Raw genomic sequence first — 22,815 nt, forward strand, 5'->3', positions numbered from 1 at the left:
AGATATCAGAAATGGACTAAGTGAATTTAAGGATGGAGTGAAAGCTGGAGAAAAATTTAATGAAATTGACAAGCTGTAAATAAAGCAGCACCAGATAAATGTAGGGCAGGAAGAGTTGGGGAGCATTACCATAACTTTAAATAGTTTTATCTCAATTCTCCCATTTGCCAATAGGCACATTTACTAACCCAATATTGACCAGTCTATAGATAACAGAGATTGCACTTTTTGTCAGTCTTTAAACAAACCATCTCTTTCTCTGGCCGCTGAATGGACCTTTCAAACTTAGACTGTGAGTCACTCAATTTTTTTTTAAATCCTGGAATAAAACACCCCAACTTATTTTTCAACTGATCCTCACATAGGGCCTCTGGTTTTCCTGGCAGTAGTAGACTCAACATAATTTCATATCTTTAACCGGATGACCAGCATTAATGTCAACTTCTTCTTCCCATATAAAATAACATCACTCTGTTCCGTATTCTCCCATGGGACCTCAACAATACCACTTGCCTTGAGAGCATTTCCACTGACAAGCTATATGGTTGGGTTAACTCAGCCCTCTCTGGCTCACTGACGTAGCTGTCACATCCATTGCCCCATTCTTTTTTTCCTTTACTATGGATTATTATTCCTCCTTGAAGCAGAAACGTCTCAAACTTGTCATCAATATAGTAGATGTAGTTTTCTTTTTGCTGCTTGCACAAATAAATAAATAGGATGCTATCAATAGAACATCTTTTATTGAAGGCAGTAACTCACAACCAACAGCAGTGTCCAGCACAAAAAATTATCAAGGCCATTCAGTCTTAAAGGCTGTCTTACACAAAAATGCACTGCACAGTTACAACGTTAATGATGTTATATATATTGCAGTTGTATTTCTTCTCAATGATGCATTAAGATCTATGTAAAATTTGTGAAATATAATCTGCAGATTTATTGATATTTCCATTACATCCTTTGATTGCAGTCACTTGTCGGGTGTCAGTGCTCAACACCAAAGTAATTCAATGGAAAATTTCAAATAATGATTGTGTGCAGAACTGTTAATACATTCGCATCATGAAATAGTTATGTAATTGAATAGCGAATTACAGCTGTTCTTTAAGTTTGCGCTTAATTTTACAACCCATTCTTACGTGTTCACCAGGAGAAACTTTGTACTATCAGCATTAAGAGCTAAATTAACAAACTTGCATAAGAGAGTGCTTGTTTTTAGTATAGCGGATTCTGGTGGATTCACGTTAATCGGAGAAGCCGTTTATTTGGGACAACTCTTAAAGGAAAAAACTAATTGAGAAAATAGTCAGGATTCCCATTGTTTATTTGGGACACTATGCACTCAATTGGGACAAGAGACTGTGCCTAACAGTTTCTAACTACCGTCAGTCGCATGCACTTGTGTGACTGTTGGATTCTACACTGTGCTGAGAGTGAACCCTTTTTTAAACATAGCACTAGTTGCTATGTTTGTGTTCAAAAGCAGTGATTTTTGTCATTGACAGTAGGTGAGAAGTAAGCGGTCAGACAATTCAGAACTGCTTTGCTCACTGAGATGCAGAGGGACTTGGGAGTCCTTGTGCAAAACATCCTGGAGGTTAACTTGCAGGTTGAGTTGGTGGTGAGGAAGGCAAATGCCATGTTAGCATTCATTTCAAGAGGTCTAGAATACAAGAGCAAGAGCTTTATAAGGTACTGGTGAGGCCTCACCTTGAGTATTGTGAATAGTTTTGGGACAGTCACCTTAGAAAAGATAGAACATAGAACACAGAATAGTACAGCACATTACAGGCCCTTCAGCCCACAATGTTGTACTGACCTTCAAACCCTGCCTCCCATATAACCCCCCATCTTAAATTCCTCCATATACCTGATGTGCTGGCGTTGGAGAGGATCTAGAGGAGGTTCACAAGGATGATTCCAGGAATGAAAGGGTTATCATACAAGGAATGTTTGATGGCTCTGGGTCTGTACTTGCTGGAATTCTGAAGGATGAGGGGGGATCTCATTGAAATCTTTTGAATGGTGAAAGGCTTAAACAGAGTAGATGTGGAAAGGATGTTTGCCATGGTGGGAAAGACTAGGACAAGAGGGCACAGCCTCAGGATAGAGGGGTGCCATTTCAAAACAGAGATGCAGAGAAATTTCTTTAGCCAAAGGATGGTGTATTTGTGGAATTTGTTGCCAGATACAGCTGTGGAGGCCAGGTTGTTGGGTGCACTTAAGGCAGAGATTAATAGGTTCTTGATTGGACATGGTATCAAAAGTTAGGGGGAGAAGGCTAGGAATTGGGTTTGAGAAGGAGATAGAAGAAAAGGTCAGCTATGATTGAAATGCGTAGCAGACTCGATGGGCCGGATGGCCTAAATTTGCTCCTAAGTCTTATGGTCTTATTCAGGTTTGAAGATGGCAGGAACGGACAAGGGAGAAAATGAAACAACTTTACTGCTTCAACAAATTAGAACTATAAAAATTTGAAGGGACCAACAATGATCTTGAATTTTACAATGAAAATGAATACTTGGAGGATGCAATCATCGAAAACAATGTATGAAGGCAGTCAATTAATCTATTCTAACTTTGTTCATTTACAGTCAATCAAGTGACCGTGTAGTGACAGCATATACTGGATGAATTCCTTTATTGATAACTATCAGGAACTAATACATATTTTTATAGTACTGTAGGAGTATCAGTAGTATTCTAATTTGTTCTGTAGCTAATTTAAATACTTAATTTTTCACTCAGTTAAACAACAGTCTACCTTGTTTATACCTTTTTAACTGCTTCCATGAAACTTTGGCTAAGCGAGGCAGCCGCTTAATTGGGGCAAAATGTACTGCTCCTGATGTGTCCCAATTAACTGAAATCCACTGTTCAGTACATCAATGTGAATTGAGTTTGAATTATATTCCTAGAGATGAAAAGACATTGCATTTTCCCATTGTGCACAAAGGTATTTCCTACACAAGTCTCCAATCTAAATTCTACACTCTATTCTTAGAAATTACCTTAATTACCTTAATCAAGGGCAGAGCTTGATTAATGGCGAGGTCGTCTAGCGGTGACTCGTTTGCTCGCATCTTCAGAAACAGCTCTATTTCTATCTTTGATATCACTTTTTTTCCTTTTCAAGGTTCTTTTAAAGACCCTGATCTGGAGTTACATTACGGAAATGGGACCCGCTCTCAGGGCCTCACAACTGGCCACTTTTTAAATATGCCAAGGATGCAGCCTGGAAGACAAGCACACCTTCAGCGTGCCAGATTTTCATGTCTCCGGAGGCAAGTGGGTTCAGGGCCGGTGCTGCTGCCGCCTGCTACATCGTGGGAGATGGAAGTTTGTATGTAGTGAGCTGGCTGCTGGCTGTGTGCCCAGAGACCCGAGTTCTTTGGGCACAGTGCTCGGAAAAAGTGACACAACAGACTTTTAACACCATAAATCAATGAGTTGCTTTGTTATGTATCCCCCCTCGCTGTGAAACAGGGACACCTCTTTTCCCCTTATTTGGGAGAGAGAGAAAGAGCCTGTAGTATGTCGAATACTGGGTGAACGAGTTGTCTTTGGGTTACTGCAAGTCTGTGTCTTTATTGATGCTTTGCTGCATGCTTGAGTCCTTGGTGGAGGGTGCAGATGCTTTTTTGCTGGTTGGGGAGGGAAGGGATCACTGCTTTGCTGATGCTTATGTGTGGGAAGGGGGGTTTTGTGGTGCTAACATTTAACAGTCATTCATTCTTTGGGACACTCTGTTTTCGTGGATGTTTGCGAAGAAGAAAAATTTCAGGATGTATATTGTATACATTTCTCTGACATTAAATGTACCTATTCATTCTATTAATTTCTCACACCCTATAAGTCTTACATTGCATCTTACAATTTTTTTTTACAACTCTTCCATTTTCTTATTTGGTAAATGACCATTACCAGACCTTATTGTTATCAGTTATTACCCCAAGAGTGTCACTTTCTGCAGCAAACTGCTACCACAGCTTACTTGACTGGTTGAATTTGAACTCTGTTTCAGCTCTAATATTATAATCATAAGGATGCTATAACACACTCATTTGATATTAATTACAAATTGTTTTTAAAATGGATATAATAATTTATGTTATATAGTTCATGAAATAGAAAGGATTGTGCAGAAAATTGGCTGGACAGGAAACAAACAACAGAAGTGAAATGTTATTTAGTGGGCCCATGGCAACTGAATGCAGGATTCCACAGAAGTCGGTACTAGCTCTACCATATTTCTTAATATGTGCTAAAGATCTGTACTGGGATGTATAGGGCACAGTTTCAAATTCTGATGATGATGATGATGCAAAACTTGGATACAGTGTATACAGTGAGGAGAATAATAATAATAACCTTCAAGGAGATGCAGACAGACTTACTGAATAGTGCCAGATAGATTTAATGCTGAGATTCGTGAAGTGTTACACTTGGAAGGAAGAATGAGAAAACACAATATAACCTAGATGGCACAATACTAAAAAATGATTCGAGAACAGAGAGCACTGTGAGACTATATGTCTAGCTCAGATTAGCAGGGCAAGTCATTGAAGTACTTATAAAGCCTATTGGATCATTGGCTTTATAAATAGAGGCACAGAGTCTTGGAAGTCATGAATAATCTTTATATAACTATGCAGTTCAATCACAAGATAGATATTATGTCCCTTTTTGGATGCAACACTTTAGGAAAGGTGCAAAGGCTTTAACAGGTGTAAAATTATTTGAGGCATGAGTGACTTTAATGCAGAGATTGGAGAAGCTAGGACTGTTTTCCTCAGAACAGAAGGAGCTATGAGAAGGATCTGATGTGTTTAAAATTATGAAGAGCAAACTTCGAGTAGATGGAGGGAAACTGGTTTCACTGGTGGAAGATAATACAACTTCTTATACCTGCAATTAAGCCCTACGTTATTAAATCGCTCACCATTTAACAAAAACTCTATTTCACTGAAGTTGATAACCTCACATTTTTCAACAGTATTTTCCATTTGCCAATTAATTAGCTTGTCTCTATCCCCTTGAAGCCACTTCACATTCTCTGTACTCACAATTCCATTGGTTTATTATTGCCAGTAAGCTTGGACCCCTCAGGCAAATCATTGATAGAGATTATGAAATGCTAGGGTCCAAGCATCAATCACTGTGGCATTCTGCAATTCATGGCCAAATAACCTGAAAACAATACATTTATTCCCAATATTTGTTTTCTGTACAACAACCAATTCTCAATCCATGACAGTGCATTTCCATGTATTACTATTTAGGACCTTAGCAAATGCCTTCCAAAGGTCCAAATGCACCACAACCTCTGATTCAAACTCATCTGTTCTACATCCTCAAAGAGCTATCTGTTTAATCACCGGTGTTTTATTTTTCCTTTCATACATCCAAGCTGGCTCTGCTCAATCCTCTTTCTAATATGCAGTGTTATTTCTTAGAAAATGATCAGCCATAGGTTCCATCATCTTTAAAACTACCTTCTTTTAAGATTCTGTGATGTCAGTCACTGGGTCCTTTGAATTCAACCGCTTTCCAACTCATCAACTTCTCTAGTACATATTTTTGATGAAGTTCCTTAATTCTCTAATATATATGGACTTTGTGCATGTCTTCTTTTGTAAAGATTGACTCAAGTAATTATTTAATTCATCTGGCATTTTATAAATTTGACAAATTCTCCTGTGAAGGACCTACACTTGCAGCTCTTTCCTTTACTGCGGTACCTAAAAACTCTCAGTGAACAAATCAAGTAGCCCATCTTCCCACCAATTCCTCAATGCTGTTTAAATTTATTGTCCAGCTTATTAAGGTTGATTTAACCAATCTGAAGGTTAAAGTGTCTCATAATTTTGTAGTAAGACTGTTGCACTAATCTCCAGATTTTTATGGGAGCTAATATTGCAACGATGTGCCGCACCATCGTGCAGCTAGTTGAACTGCTGCCTCACAGTATCAGAAACTCAGATTCAATCCTGAGCTTGTGAAGTCGACACATTCTCCCTGTGATTATGTGGGTTTTCACTTGTTATTCTAGTTTCCACCCAAGTCCCAAATACCCATGGGACAGTAGGTTAATTATATATTACCCTTAGAGTGTGGGTGAATGGTAAAATCTGGGGTGAGTTAAACAGAATGTGGTGAAGATAAAAAAATGAGAGATCATATAGGACTGGTGTAAATGGATGGTGTATGGTTAGCACAGGCCTGGAGCGTTGAAGTGTCTGGCTGAAGTGTCTGTTTCCATGCTGTGTCTCTCTGTGACTCTACAAGTTAGTGGTTTAAAACCACAGGAAACATTCTCAAGGCGACTGGTAGAAAATTGCCAAGGACATGAGGATTTTGTTTTGTTTTCACGCAGTGAGTAGCAAAATCTGGATTGCACTGCCAGGGTGTGGTGAACTACATATACCTGTCTGGTCACGCCCACCACACCACCCCCCCGCTGACTGCTCCTGTGGCTCCTCTCACAGACCCCGGTATAAAGGCAATTGGACCCTGAGCCCTGGCCTCAGTCTCCAGGATGTAGTATGGTGGTCAATTGCTGCTTGTTCTTTCTTCCAGCCAATAAAAGCCTATATCTCGCCACACATCTCGGAGAGTTATTGATGGTGCATCACAGAGATAGTAGTATATAGACAGGTTCAAGAGAGCTGAAAAATAATTTGAAAAGTAAAAAAAATGCAAGGCAATGGGGAGAGGGCAGAGAGGGGGACAGGCTGGATTGTTCTTTGGCAAATCGAATAACCTCCTTACGCTATCAAGTAGACACAAAGCACAGAAACAGGCCTTTTTCTCACCATCCAGACCAACCCCCCAACACACATTTTATACTTGCACATTTTTATAACATAATCCCCTCCCCCAGGTTCTAGCATTCACCTGTTTATTAAATGCTATTTACTGCAGCTGGATACCATATTAAGCAGGACACTGGTCCTCTCAGGGGAAAGCCAAGGTCCACATACAATATGTAAACTGCGCATGGGCAGCACCGGTCGGGTCAGGATTGAACTCAGATTACTGGAGCTGTGTGACTGAGTTTGCCATTGGGTGATATCCCAATTAATTAACTCTGTTAATTGGTTAATAAAAGAAAGCATTTCAGCTTTGAGAGAAAATAAAACAAAGCCAAATGCACTTTATGATACTGGCTTAGGCTAAGCCTTGCTTACTAAACAAAGCAAATGAACAGCCAAAGGCCATTTATATTCTTCAATCTGAATGATACATTTGAAAAATATAATTACCCTCCAAACCATGAGATTCGTTTAATCTTATGATTTGCATTCTATGGTAGAGACACTAAAGAGAGACGTGAGGTATCACTCCCCCCTTGTCAGAGTTCAACTTTAAACCCCCGTTTTTCAGAAGCTGACATTTAGAGTTCACCTAGTGGGAGGAGGGCACTGTCTCACCCACACATAAGATTCTCACCTGAAAAACTTGTGATTATCAGACACTGGAGGAAGTTTGGCCTAGCGGTCATATATAATGTTGTTCCATTTTTTAAATGTAGTATTTTCACTAGCACCATCTTGCTGCCTCATTTTTATTCCAAAAAAAGTTATGATTGTTGTGAATAAATCATTTCAATGGTTTCTGGTTAATTTATACAGACACACATATTATGCTCCTGTCTTGCACAGTGCCTAGGAAAAAAGGCAGGCAATCTGTGCATTCCCAATGTACAATGAAATATTGTGATAAGATGCTTAAATAATTTCTTGCATATAAAAAGGCAAGCTTGGAACCAGTGATATGACTACTTAAAAAATGCCCATTTTCTAGAAGCATTACCAAATAAGCAGATTGGACCTTTTTATTATTATAGAATCAAAGATAGACCATGGTAGCTCTACTGCCTGTCTTCATTGTGCCATTTTATTTCCTTTCAAGTACATATCCAATTCCCTTTAGAAATGGACAGTTCAATTTTCTTTTAACATTGTTTCAGACAATACATTGCAGAGCACAGCATACCACTTCATGACAAGAAATCCTTACTTTGCTTCAAGTTATTTTACTTCTCACCTGAAGTACAACTCCAGTGATTAGTGACCATGTAAAAATTGCTGGGAAACAAATGCCACAATGTAGTGATGACACATTCCATCCATATCCTTTCAAGACATCTGAATGTATATATACAAAGCTGTAGTCAGCAGTATAATCCATCTCATAGAATTTAGAACATACAGCACGGTGCAGGCCTTTCAGCCCATCATTAAGTACCGATCAATCAACTCTTCTCCAAGATCAATCAAACCCTTCTTTCCCACATAGCCCTCCATTTTTCTTTCATCTATGGCCTTCCTAAAAGTCTTTTAAATATCCCTGATGCATCTGCCTCATCAGCACTCACGGAAGTGGTTTACAAGCACTCACCACTCTCTGTAAAATAACAAATGTACAATTTTATGCATAACATTTCATTTTAGGGCATTTGTTTCTCCCTTTGTTATTGCATCACTTGCACTGCAATTTTCAATTGCTTCATTGAACCTCAGTTTCCCTTACCACCTGCACTTGAAATATTGTAGATGATGGAATCCTGAAAAAAAAAATGGAAAATCCCACAGCTACTCAGTAAGTCAAACAATAGACGTACAGAAATAAACAGTTTGTGGTTCAGCCTGATAAGTCTCATCTGAACTGAGACTGTTCTTTGTCATTCTTTTGATAAGTCATCAACCTCAAATATCAGCTGTTTTTCCCTCCTTGGATGTTATCTGACTTATTGTTTATTATTGGTATGCTTTATTCATTATGGTTATATACGTATTAATGTTATTTTAGTATTAGCAAAACTAACATTTATTATCATCACTCACTGTTTTAAAAATGTCTAATTAGCCAAGTTAGATCACATTTCCCAACAAATTGGAGTCATATGTGGACATTTTTGAGAAACAGCATTTGGTTCCATTCCACAATGGACATCAATCAATAGATTTTTTTTGCTAATTACAAAAGACAACTTAAGTTTCATTTATGGGTACCAGCTTAAGAGTAAACTTCTTAAGAAGTTCAAATTTACAAATGCAACTACTCGGCATAAAGTTATGCTCCTTTGATTATCAGTGCAGCAGCCTTGCTACTGAACTACCATATTCACACACCAAACTCATTTTATTTCTGCTTATTATCTGTTTTTTTTATCAATTACAGCAAGAATTTCATAGCAATCAGCATCAGCCACCCCTTACACAAGTTGAACAACCTTTATGCATATTGATTTTATCAGAGAACTTGAAGATGATCAATTGCACAGTCACCAGGGCAAACATAAGCAAATTAGAGAGGCCACTGTTTACCCCTGTTCTCACAAAGAGATGTTAAAAACTCACCTAACATTTATCTGGACACGGAAGCAGAACAATGTCTCCATTAATGCTACAGCTGAGAGACAACTACAGGATTTTGCTATTTCTTGCTGTCAGTTCACCAAGCCTTCACTGCTACTGGAATAATGATAGCAGTGAAGGATAGTAACATCTGCCCTCTATGCCAGTCAGTCTTTTTTAGGTCAGGCAACCATAAAATCAACAGTATTGGTGTATATATTAAAGGATGTGTTTGTCAGCACCAAGACTTATGTTTCCAACAGGTGGTCAAGATGAAAATCCTACTGTTTTTCAAACAAGTTGGATTTTGTTACTAGATGCTGATCAACACCTATAAATGTACTAGGGCTTAAACACACAAAGGATTCTACTTCATCAACACAAGTACCTTTAAACAACTATCAGAGTAATCATGAAAGTGCTGTAATTGAATCACATCAGTGGGAGTTTGTTTACTTTACAGTGGTGCCTTTCAAAGTGGTTGGTTTTAGAGCTGCAATGAAAATTGCTGAGAATTGTGATGGCAATAGTGCAGGGAAAAATCCAGTAGGATCTGTAATCAGGAGCTAATAGCACACTTTATTTCTCTAATAAATATATCCTCACATGTAAGATCACAATCGCTGTTTTACATTACCTATACATTAATTCCAAATCTACCTCTAAAAAATAAGCATCTCCATTCCGTCCCTGAATAGATGGACAATACTGATGCATTCAAGAAAGCAGAACCTCAACCAAAGAACATCTACGGAGTGTTTTAGATAAGCAATTTGAATATTTAACTTCCTCAGAATCAAGTTTAATATCACCAGTATATGTCACGAAATTTGTTATCTTCGCAGCAGCAGTACAATGCAATACATAATAATAGAGGAAAGTGTGAAATAAAGCACGTGTGTGTGTGTGTGTGTGTATATATATATGTGTGCGTGTGTGTGTGTGTGTGTGTGTGTGTGTGTATACATACATACACACACATAAATACATACTAGTTAAATTAAATAAGTAGTGCAAAAATAGAAAAAATAAAAATGTAGTGAGGTAGTATTCATAGGTTCAATGCCCATTCAGAAATTGGACTGCAGAAGGGAAGAAGCTGTTCCGGAATCACGATTGTGAGCATTGCTCTTTCTCTACGTTCTTCTTGATGGTAGCAACAAGAACACAGAAGTCATGACCTGAATGATGGGGGTCCTTAATGAGGCATCGCTCCATGAAGATGTCCTGGCTACTATGGAGATTAGTGCCCATGATGCAACTAAGTTTACAAAACCCTGCAGTAGCTCCCCCATGCCAATACCAGACAGTGATGTTGCCAGTTAGAATGCTATCCACGGTACTTCTGTAGAAATTTGCAAGTATCTTTGGTGACACACCAAATTTCCTCAAGCTCCTAATTAAATATAGCTACTGTCATACCTTCTTTGTAGCTGCATCAATATGTTGGGTCCAGGATAGATCCTCAGAGATATAGACACCAGGAACTTGAAATTGCTCACTCTCTTGACTTCTGATTCCTCTATGGGGACTGGAGTATGTTCCCTCGTCTTAACCTTTCTGAAGACCACAATCAGTTCTTAGTCTTACTGGTGTTGAGTGCAAAGTTGTTGCTGTGACACCACTCAACTAGCTTATGTATCTTGCTCCTGGTCAACATTTCCTGACTTAAAACACCAATCTCCAACCTCTCACCATTTGCTAAAACCGTTAGACATACAAGAGATTAGAAAATACCAGCAGGTACTCTCTTCATGCCCAAAATGTGGAACACAAGTGTACATCTTGCTGTGGTCCCACTGTTTTGGCCTTGATGCAATTCTCATTTTAGAATTTCCAAAACAAGAATAAAGTGAAAAAGGCAAAGGTAAAACCATGACAGTTTTTTTTTGCAGCATCAGAATATCTTTGCTAAGTTGGCATCTTTTAAACAAGTGATCTTACAATGAGGCAATTTCTACATGACAAACATTCAACTGTATACGTTAATCAGTGCTTCTGCCATGAAGACATGGGTTCAATTGCATCACTTCATCTACATATAATATAGAATCCCAAAGTATATAAAAGTAATCCATATTGGCTCTTCAAAAAAGGACTCCTTGGAGAGTCAATTTTTTTGTGAATGGATTTTGGATCTATTAGATTAAATTTCTGCTTCTTTCTGTTTGTAAATCAAGCTTGCTCTGTACTGTACATGAATCAATTTCTAAAGTAAGCATCTAATATATTCGCAGGTGAGTTCTTAAAAATTCCAGTCAAGATGAATTGTTAAGCAACAGCTACATTGCCTCTGTGCTGCAGGATGTAAACAGTATAAAAATTAACTAATGAACACAACAGCTGTCCACTAACAGTAATAATCAACCCATTCAATTATTGAAACTTAATAGAATTCCATTTTATTTTACATGAATGGGGTCTGACTACTGGAAAGCATAGCGAACACATTTATTTATTTGGCTGAAATGCAAAGTACATTGGCCTGTATTTGTAATAGTTTTTTCAAAAGCTGAGTAAATCTATTACACTCCAGAGAAACATTAAAGGGATTTATATCGAGAATACAGCCAGAACACAGGAGAAGTAAGAAAGCAATCAACAGAGGTAAGACAGAATTTTATGCACAAAAGAACGTGAAATGTAGTAAGAAAAAGACATTCAGGGACCAACCAACTTGAATCCTGATTCAATATGCAGATACAAACAGTACATGAACTGAAATAACATCAGACAGTTCCATACATCTACTATCAAAGAACAATCAAAGGATTTTCCCTCTTTCCCATGGTTGCTTTCTCAGATTTTCCCTACAGCTGTCTCATATATTCATCCATGTACACTCAGGCAACTTTCCTTTAAATATTAGTGCATTGCAATCTCATTTCTAGCTTTTCCCCAGGTTATTAATCTCTTTTCTCTCTGAGCACGAAAACACCTATTTTAGAATACTTGTATAACCAAGTATACATAGTGGAGCACAACTGGCATTGGACATCTACAAAAACTTGTGAAATTTCATGATATCAACTCATATAATCAAGGAAGTTCCCTGCTGCTTAGCATATTACACTCTCTTTCGGGTGAGGAATCTCTACAAACTGATGTGATAACAGACAAAAGGAGGATGGTTCTAACTGACAGAGATGAATAGTCTCTGTCCCAGGATGCTCTCACCACCCAGGACATGCTCTCTACTCACTACTGTCAACAGGAAGGTACAGGAGCCCGAGGACTCATACTGACAGGTTCAGGAACAGTTATTACCCCTCAGCTATCAGGCTCTTGAAACAAAAATGATAACTTCACTCACATCACTTGCCCCAATGTTCCCACACCTATGGACTCTCTTTCCAGGATTCTTCATCTCATGTTCTTGATAGTTATTGCTTATTTTTATTATTATTATTATTGATTATTTATTTCTTTTTGCATTTGCACAGTTAGTTGTCTTTAGCACACTGGTAGGATGCCCAAGTTTCCTTCAGCTCCACAACTTTCTCCAGACTCAAGAGGTAGCCATGGGCACCAGCATGGGTCCCAGCTATGCCTGCCATTTTGTAGGCTCTGTATGCAGCAGCCTGGGAGAGTTTCACTGCTCACAGAATAGTTTTTCTGTAGAAGCAAAGTTTGGAATATGGTTAGAGATAATGGATGCTTTGGAATGTGAGCCATCCAATCAGGGGAGCGGGTTTTTGTGTAGTATGCCTGACACCAGTGTGAGCTGGGGTCCTTTCTTCAGCGGGAGATGAAGAGTGAAGACACTGGAGACAACCAGTTGTAGGATTCGACCTGGTGGGGGTCTGTAATTCCATGCAGCAAGGTGCAACAGTCGACTGAGGATTAGTGAATAAGAACTTTTAGAAGAGTTGAGCTCCAACTGTGCATATTTGACTGTTCAATTATAATATGGCCTTTTTGTATTTTTCTTCCTTTACTAACTCTTTAGTTAAGGATCATAAATATAATTCCTTTAATTGTATGCCATATGCTGTCTGTTATTTCTTGGCACTGAGTTGTAACAGGGTAGCAAATTACACAGCATCCACACAAACCAGTGTTTAGTGTGGGAGAGCCGTCTCTATCTCACAGGTTTGACTGGACTGGAGTGCATCTTCCCTAGATTTACACAGCCAAGGAAAGCAGTGGGGTTTTATGTAGAACAGTCCATGATCCGAGCCTCCTCTGGTAATGCTTCCCAACTCTTCCTCTAATACACTGATAGCTTCCTATACCCATGCTGAGCTCGTCAATTTCATTAACTTTGCCTCTAACTTCTACCCTTCCCTTAAATTTACTTTTTTTCATTTCTGACACCTCCCTCTCCTTTCTCGATCTCACTGTCTCCACCTCTGGAGACAAAATGTCAACTGACATTTTTTGTAAACTTACCAATTCTTACTGTTATCTTGACTATACCCCTTCACACCCTATCTCCTATAAAATTGCTATTCCTTTTTCTCAGCTCCTTTGTCTCCACCACATCTATTGGCAGAATGTGGCTTTCCTTTCCAGGTCATCAAAGACATCCTTCTTCTTTACCAAACATAGTTTCTCCTCCACCACTATTGATGCTGCCCTCACCCACAACTCCTCCAATCCTCAAACATCCATGCTCACCCCATCTACCTGCCACCTTGACAGTGATAAAGTTCCTCTTGTCCTTACTTAACACCCCATGAGCCTCTGCAACCAGCACATCATTCTCCACATCTTCAAATATATCCTACCACCAAACATATCTTAACGTTCCCCCCTCCGTTTTCCCTCCCTCCATGGTTCCCTTGAGTATCTGTCCCTCTCACTAATCTCCCTGCTGGCACTTATCCCTGCAAGTGGCCCAAGTGCTACACCTGCCTAATTACCTCCTTCCTCATCTCTATTCAGGGCCCCAAGCAGTCCTTCCACGTGAGCAACACTTCACCTACAAATCTGCTGCTATCTTCTTTTGTGTCCGGTGCTCCTGATGCAGCATCCTCTACATTGATGAGGTCCATCATAAATTAGGGGACTGCTTCATCAAACACCTCTGCTCCATCTGCCAAAAGCTGAAGTTCCCGGTGGCCAAATATTTTTATTCCAATTCCCATTCCCATTCCGATATGTTGGTCCAAGGCCTTCTCTTGTGCAAAGATGAGACCACCCTCAGGGCAGAGGAGTAACACCTTATGTTCCATCTGGGTAGCCTTTAATCTGATGGCATGAATATTGTTTTCTCCTTCTGGTAAAGAAATTTTTCTCTCCCCCTCCTCTTTTTCTACTCCCCACTCTGGGCTCTTAACCTCTTCTCACCTGACTCTGGGCTCATACCTCTTCTCTCCTGCTTATCCCTTCCCCCGGGTCCACTCCTCCTTCCCTTTTTCCTATGGTCCATTCTCCTATCAGATTCCTTTCTCACCAGTCACCAGTCACCACCCGGCTTCACCTATCACCTTCTAGCTATCCTCCTTCTCCTCCCTCCAACTTTTTATTCTAGCATCTTCCCCCTTCCATTCCAGTCTTGAAGAAATGTCTCGGCCTGAAACGTTGACTGCTTATTCATTTCAGTAGATGCTGCCTCACCTGCGTTCCTCCAGTACTTTGTGTGTGTGTTGCTTTGGATTTTCAGCATCTGAAGACTTTTTCGTTTACAAGTTGGTGCGATGTTTCATTAACTCTCTTATGATTATTATTCTATGGATTTATTATGTTGACATACATGAACTTTGATAATAAATTTACTTACAACTTTTTTAATAGATACATTTCAGATCAGCAATGAACATGAATGACCGCCTGCTACTACTTTCTTGATGATCTTCTTGCCATCATAAAATCAAACCTGGGGATCATCACTGCATCAAGAAAGGGAAGTAAGTAAAAAGTTAAATTTTGTGTTTTCCTTTTTTTTTCCACAGAAATTCCAAGAGAGTGAATTTTATTACTTTGTTACACTGGAAAACAAAAATTTTGCTTCTTGAACACTTCTGCATGTATCTTATGGATTTTGGGCTGCTGATCATGAAAATCACTATGGAATTTCTCTATCACGCACTATGTTTTTTAAAAAACAACTGTATTTGTTAATTCAATTCATAATTCAAGTCAGATAACTGATGCTAAGATTAAGGATCTTGTTGGTCCACAAATCAAACAGGACATCAATGACAGGCAATTTGAAGAACTTCTAGTGGGACTGGAGAAAATCACATGAAAGGCATTCAAGGATGTTGTTGAATTTTTTTTTGGCAACTACAGAGCACCAAACTACATGCAGCTGGTTGACAACATGCTTCAAGCATACAAAGCCATGAAATGCAACATGTCACCAAAGACTGATTTTCTGCATTGCCATTTAGACTTCATTCCTGCAAATCTTGGCACTGTCAATGACGTGTATGGTGTAAGTTTTCACCAGGGCATTGTGATCATGAAGAAACAGCGTCAAGGCAAATGGAATCCATCAATGCAAGCAAATTATTGTTGGACACTTAACCGAGAAGCCTCAAGCACCAAGTACAAGTGAAAATCATCAACAAAACATTTTTAGTTTAGTTGAACTGTTGCAAAGCATCAGCGTGGTAATGCAATTAAACACATTATATTCAATAAAAGTTAATTTCTTGTTTCTTCAAATTCCCACATGATGCAAGTAGTCTGAAATTATATTTGTGTTCCGCTTCAAGCTATCATAAACAAAACAAAGCAACACTTTCAAAAAAAATTGCTGTCCTGTGTTTATTTTTAAACATATCTTAGATTTCTAGGCTGCAATTTGTGAATTCTGTAAGGTCAAATTTCCATACTACAAATGGCCATAACACAAAGATCATTGTACAGTGCATCATAGTGTGGACACTAATGCTATCTAACTGAGGCATAACCTCCCACTTTTATATTCAATTGTTCTGGCAATAGCCCTTTTGACAGTATTCCTACTTACTTCATAAACATGCATTCTCTAACCACAATTACCATCAGTATACATGCACCACAAGGCTTTGTAACTAGCCCCTGGCTCTGTTCACAATATAGCAATGACTGAGACTAAGTACAGTTCCAATGCCATATTTAGGTTTGCTGACAACACCACTATTGTGGCTGAATCAAAGGTAATGATGAACTGGCATAAAGGAGGGAGCTTGAAAATCTGGTTGATTACTGCAGCAACAACCTCCCACCCCACGTCAGCAGAACCACAGAGCTGATTATTAGCAGGGAGAAACTGAAGGTCCTTGACCCATTTCTCATTAAGGGATAGGAGGTGGATAAGGTTGGCAGCTTTAAATTCCTCGGCATTATCATATTGGGATCTGTCCTGGGACTAGCAGTAAGTGTCACTACAAAGGAGGCATGGCAGTGCCTCTACTTTCTTAGACGTTTACTCAGATTTCGTACATGTGGACTTTGACACACTACTATAGATGCAGAGTATCCTGACTGTTGCAACAAGGTCTAGATTGGAATCACCATTGTCCAGGAATGAGAAGGCCTACAAAAATTGAGAGATACAGCCCAATCTATCCATTGCAGGCAAAGCCCTCTTCACCATTTGGCACAGACATGATGGGCTAAAAGACCTAATTCTGATCTTATGTCCTATTGTCCTTGAACACATCTACAAGAAGCACTGCCACAAGAATGCAGCATCTATCATCAAGGACCCCTCTACCATCCAGCCTTTGGTCTCTTCTCGCTACTTGCATCGAGAAGGAGGTACAGGATCCTCAAGTCCCACAGCACCAGATTCAGGGACTGTTATTACCCTTCAATGATCAGATTCCTGAATAAGCGTGAATAACTTCACTCACCACAGCTCTGAAATGATTCCACAATAACGGATTCACTTTCAAGGGCTCAACAACTCATGTTCTCAATATTTATTTATTTATTTGTTTGTTTATTATTTTTGTACTTGTACAGATAATCTTCCTTGATACATTGGTTGTTTGTCAGTCTGTGTATGTAGCTTTTCATTGAGTTTAGGATTTGTTCTAAAGTGAATGAATCTTAGGGTAGTATATGATGACATATGCAGTATCTACATTGATAATATATTTACTTTCAACTTGAACTTTTGAACTTTGTTTCCCTAGCATGTTAAGATGGATTATTGATCTCACAATGAATCTCATTATGATCTTTCACCTTATAGTTCATCTACACTGCACATCATCCGTAACTGTTTTTTCTGCATTATGTTATTAATTTACCTTTTATTGCTTCAATGCACTGCTTAATAATTTGATCTATATGAAGTATTGTCAAGGCGCTGGAACAGGGATCCAATCACAGACCCAGTACTGTGCACACAGTGATATTAATTGAGTAACAAATCCCGAGGTGCAAACAAAGTCAGCAACAAAGTTCAGGCAGAGATCAAAACACCCAGAGAAATCCAAAAATCAGAATCAGGAAAGAGGCAGAGTTGATATTCAGATGGACAGAGTACAGAACTGAATGCTGGAAAGGCTCAGGCAACAAACAGGTGAAATCACAGGACTGGAATCCACTGAGCAGATGAAGAGAAGCAGATGATAGGTGGAGCACAATGAGTCACAGGTGGCAGCAATACAGGTAATAATGAGAAACAGATGAGAGACAGCGCACTCAGTAATACAGGGACCGGAGTAGAGCAGGAGCAGGGACAGGAGCACATGGCAATACAAAACCACAGGCTGACAGCTTGGGGGAAATACACAAAAACAGATTTCAACTGGAGGTACTGACATGTATGCAAGACAATCTTTTTCTCTGTAGCTTGGTACATGTGAAAATAATCAACAACTGCAATTGTCCTGAGTACTCTTGCCTTCCAATTTCAGAATTACAGTTATCTCTAGGACATTACATGTGTCATCCATAGTGAAGACTGATGCAACAAACCTATTTCACCCACTGTTTTCTATTATTCCTCTCCCAGACTCACACTCTCAGACCAAAGCTCATATTGTCAATTCTGATACTTCTTCTCAAGATTTACAAGCTCTCACTGTCAATATTCAGATTTCTGGCCACCTTTGTCTCATTCCAATTTTCCACCCATTTTAATCTCTTAGTCAGTCTCTTCTGCTTTTACTTTCTGTAGAGTTTATTGGACTGCCACCTGATTTAGCTCATATAACTGCTTTCCCTTTAAAAATTTTAATTATGCATGGGCTATGGAATTAGGAATATTGTATACCTATTCTGTGAATTTGCAAAGTTCCCCTTAAATGGCTGCATTGCATCTCAATTGACCAGTCTCTCAGCCTAAACTGCCAATTTTGTCCAGTTTGTTCTGATTATATAGCCTCATAAATGCTCTTATTTAAGCTCAAAATATTAGATTTAGACACATTCTCCTCTTTTTCAATCTAAGTGTAAAATTCAATCATCTTATCTTTATTGTTACCTACAAACTCCTTCATTGTGAGATTTTAGTTAATTTCATGCCATTTTACAATACTGCTACGAAATTATCTAAATTAGTTATGAACTCTTATCCATGCTCATCAATCTCCTATCAGATTCCCCCTTCTCCAGCCCTTTATCTTTTTCATCAATTGACTTGCTAGCTCTTTACTGCACCCCTCCTGCATTCCCAGTTTCACCTTTCACCTATTACCTTGTATTTCTTCCTCTCTTCCCATCTTCTTACTCTGACTCCTCATCTTCTTTCTCTAGTTGTGATGAAGGGTCTCAGTCCAAAATGTCAACTGTTTATTCTTTCCAAAGATATTGCCTGGCCTGCTGAGTTCCTCCAACATTTGGTGTGTGTTGCCTGGATTCCTATCACCTGCAGATATTCTCTTGTTTGTCATCAATTTTTATTAGTATATGTGGAGATCAAAGTTGATGGTGATTATTGTCCTAACTTTCTAATAAATTATCTTTACTTATTTTTCCTTCTGACCTACAGTGAGGTTATTATGCAACACACCCACAAGCAACTTCTAAACTGATCTAGTTTGCATCCCCACCTAAAACCACTTCTGCATCCTGGTTTCTTCAACTCTGGTTATCCTTCTCTTTTGTGAGGCAGGTCCACTCTGCCATCTTTTATAACTTTCCATCCCCTTAAGAATCATGTGTCCTTCAGTATTCAGGTCCTAATTATGTTATGCTGCAAACATATTTTTTGTTATGGCCATCAGATCATACTTCTTTCTGTTGTGCGCTCATTTGATCTGTTTTATTTTAGAACAGATGAAATGAAAGCACAAACTCTTTAATCTTTAATTTTTGTAATCTTTGTAGTCTGGTTGCTGAATTATGCTGAAATATATACATTTGATATTCTTCCTGTTTAATTCTCTTTATCATTTCCCATCCTAATGGCTTCCTCTTTTGCATTAACATTCCCTTATACTTTATGAGAGCATCCCAACATTGATCCATTTATTTTAAAATGTTAGATATCCTTTGCAGCCCTAGTTATGTGACTTTCTAGTGCTGGCCCAGCATGATATGGACAATCTCAATTGTACAGCTTCCACATTCACTAGTACTGGTGCCAATGTTCCATGAACTAAAGCCCATTTCCACACCAGCCTTTTCTCCAACTTATTCTCCTTTGCCAACTGTATATGGGCCAGGTCACAATGTAGAAAGTATCTGAATTGACACTGTTTTTGGTGTCTAGATCTTCATAATAACTGTGCAGAGGCTCTTTCTTGGGGTTAGCAGCACATGAATGGATCTTCCTGCCCCAAACTTAAGCAAATATCTAACAGGTTGGAGGTTGGCCATCTGCAGTATTACTCTTTACTGCAGAGAACAGAGTTTATCCCCTCCCTACACTGACCTTACTAACAGTCATGTTTTTTTCTCCTCTTCAATGGCTTCCTCCAGTGTGTTGTTATGGTCAGCCAATTCATCCACCCTGCAGCCAATAGAACCTCAACTCTGTTGGGACCATTGCAATTGCTGAGGTGCTCAAATCCTATCCTCTTGGTTCTCTTACCCATTTCACTTGCAATCAAACCCCTTAACCACTTATGAACTCAGAAGACCCATTGAAGTCCATCCAAACATCAAGGTGAATCGTGCTCTTCCAGGTATTTTGCAATCAATTACAAGGCAAAATCCCTCAGGCCACAAAGACGTGGCACAAGGGTGTTTGCGCTGGATTACAGAGTCAGTCACCTGTAAACTCCCATATGTTGCACCTATGATGCATCCTTTATCTTACCATCCTTAACGTGCATTAATTAACCAATTAATTATTTTATACAATTATTTGTTTTCCTTTTCCACATTTGTTATTATTTTACCTCCAGTTCTGTACTGTTATAAACGTTGGGGATGAGAATGGAATCTTAACTATTTACCAAGTACTCATCAAACATTTGGTTTCTTTCGACGACTCGTAGCATTTGGAGTGGGAAACGTCTGACATTTTAAATTTCTGAAATCTGGTAGCTACTCTTTTTATTCTCCTTTACTCAGTGTCATTTCATGCATGTTTGGTTACAGCAGACAATTCGGCTCATTATAAATCGTGCTGTTATAAATTGGCTGTTATGCACTCCGAGCTCCACCTACAACTTTATCGCTGAACATTATGTTAGCATTCGTATTACAGCAGTACTTTCCACTAAATGCACTACACGGAACTCCTGGGCTTTGTCTACAGCACTTCGCAAACTGAAAGCTACACCGGAGAAACAGTATAAAGGGCAGAAGGCGCATGAGAACATCAGCAGCGCTGAATCAGTTCTCGCAGAATCTCTCCAACTTGGATCACGTCGCTTTTCCTTTACAGTATTCTATATCCACGATCTCTCTCCCCTACAGAACAAGTTAAGCTTGGATACCTTAAACTGGCTGAGCGTAACGGTTCAGAAGACCGCTCAGCCACCACCTTCAAGGGTAACTGGGGTCGGTTCCGTGTTTCAGCAATGACATCCACAGCCGATAACCGAATGAATAAAACAAGAGCCAGCGGTCCCCTTTTCCTATGAAATATTATACTTGTACCCCACTTTCGGTGTACGCATAGGGAGGATTTGAACGCTGCGCTGTCCCGCTCTCATTGTGCAAGGGTTCGCACTGAATTGCCCGCATTCACCGAAGCGCCGGACTTCTAACGCGAGATGCACCGGCCGCTTACTTTGCCTACTGTAAAAATGTACAGCGATCTCAGCAGAAGACAGCTGCGTCAGTCCTCTCCAATCTCACCCGCTTTTTCCTCCCTCTCCTTTCCGCTTCAGTTTGCTTTTCGACTTGTGTTTGCATGATCGGCAGTTGCAATGGAGTTGACGAGGCCCGGTTACTCAATTCAGAGCTCTCCATTGACTATCGATCTCCGTTTGGAAAACTCCAGGCCCCGTTCACCTTGTGCAATCAGCACCTCGTAAAGCACGAGCCATTGAAAAATTAACCTTCTCAACTTGCACCAGATCTTTATTCTATTTTCCAGCTACGTTGAATACGTACACGCATTAATGAAGTGTATATCCAAGGGGATTTCCCAACACTTTAATGCGTTCTGTGAACTGCTACAGAATCTGATTCAATATTTTAACCTACCAATTTATCTAAAATACAACGTAACACACACACACACAAAACACTGATAGCTATATTTTGCCACAAGTTTACGAAGAAACCTCAATATTGAAACTCCACATAGCAACTATAAAGCAGAATTATCAATTAGTCTGTGCGTTGATTGGGCGATACAGTGACTTTCATACAGACTAAATTATAATCCGTATTAAAGACCAGTGCTAGTTTAGATCTTGGATTGCTGGCAACGTACGACGTAAATAAATGCTCATTCTACTCGTGGAAAGCAGCCTCACTACGTTTGCCACCATTAAAAAGACAAACAAAGTGCTTCCTTACCTATGTGAATGATAGAATCACTGGCTACAGTGTCGGCACATAAGATCCAAGCGATGGACACAAATAGCGCGGCGAAAACTTCCATTTCCTTTATACTGTCAGTTGAAGACAGCCGATATCCGCTGCATAAAGCACATAACATGAAAGCGAAACCTTGTGATCTAAATGTATTGATCAATTAAAACCTTTTCTTCTATTGAAACGGCCTATTTCTTGCTTGACAATCCACTTCTAGAACTTTGCTTGCATTTTTAAAAATAAATAACATGTACATAACGTGTCCTTCGATTTCACTCTTCCAAAGACTGAAAACACCAAGTGACGATAGGGTAAACCAAACTACAGCTGAAATCTGCGCGATTCAGCAAGGGCAGCTTCGTTACTTCCCTGCTCGCCGTTCACGATGTTGCAAAACAAATGTATTTTACCGTAACTGGTTGCTACAAATTCAATGTCAGTCAGAGGCGAAAAATCCATGATACCCGAAATCCGAGCAGCCAGAGCGGAGTAACAGTGCAATATCCACTTGCAGCCCGTCTGCAGAGACTATTCGTCTCTCGTGCGTTGTGCTGTGTGAAGAGAGCTCGGCAAGGAAACGGAGGTACGAGCCGCCTCTCTCTCCTCAGATCATTGCTTTAAA

General features: G+C 39.4%; 1 protein-coding gene across 1 annotated transcript in view; it reads right to left on the minus strand.

Annotated features, from left to right (window-relative positions):
* Positions 1-22,644, minus strand: part of LOC132405150 (glutamate receptor ionotropic, delta-2-like) — a 497,754-nt gene extending 475,110 nt beyond the window's left edge. Inside the window, exon 1 of the mRNA XM_059989852.1 lies at positions 22,176-22,644. Coding sequence (XP_059845835.1) covers positions 22,176-22,317 — 142 coding nt within the window. The 5' untranslated portion in view covers positions 22,318-22,644. The remainder of the gene's footprint in view (positions 1-22,175) is intronic.
* Positions 22,645-22,815: the final 171 nt, after the last annotated feature.

Source organism: Hypanus sabinus, chromosome 15, assembly GCF_030144855.1.
Source record: "Hypanus sabinus isolate sHypSab1 chromosome 15, sHypSab1.hap1, whole genome shotgun sequence".
In the NCBI taxonomy this organism is placed as follows: domain Eukaryota; kingdom Metazoa; phylum Chordata; class Chondrichthyes; order Myliobatiformes; family Dasyatidae; genus Hypanus; species Hypanus sabinus.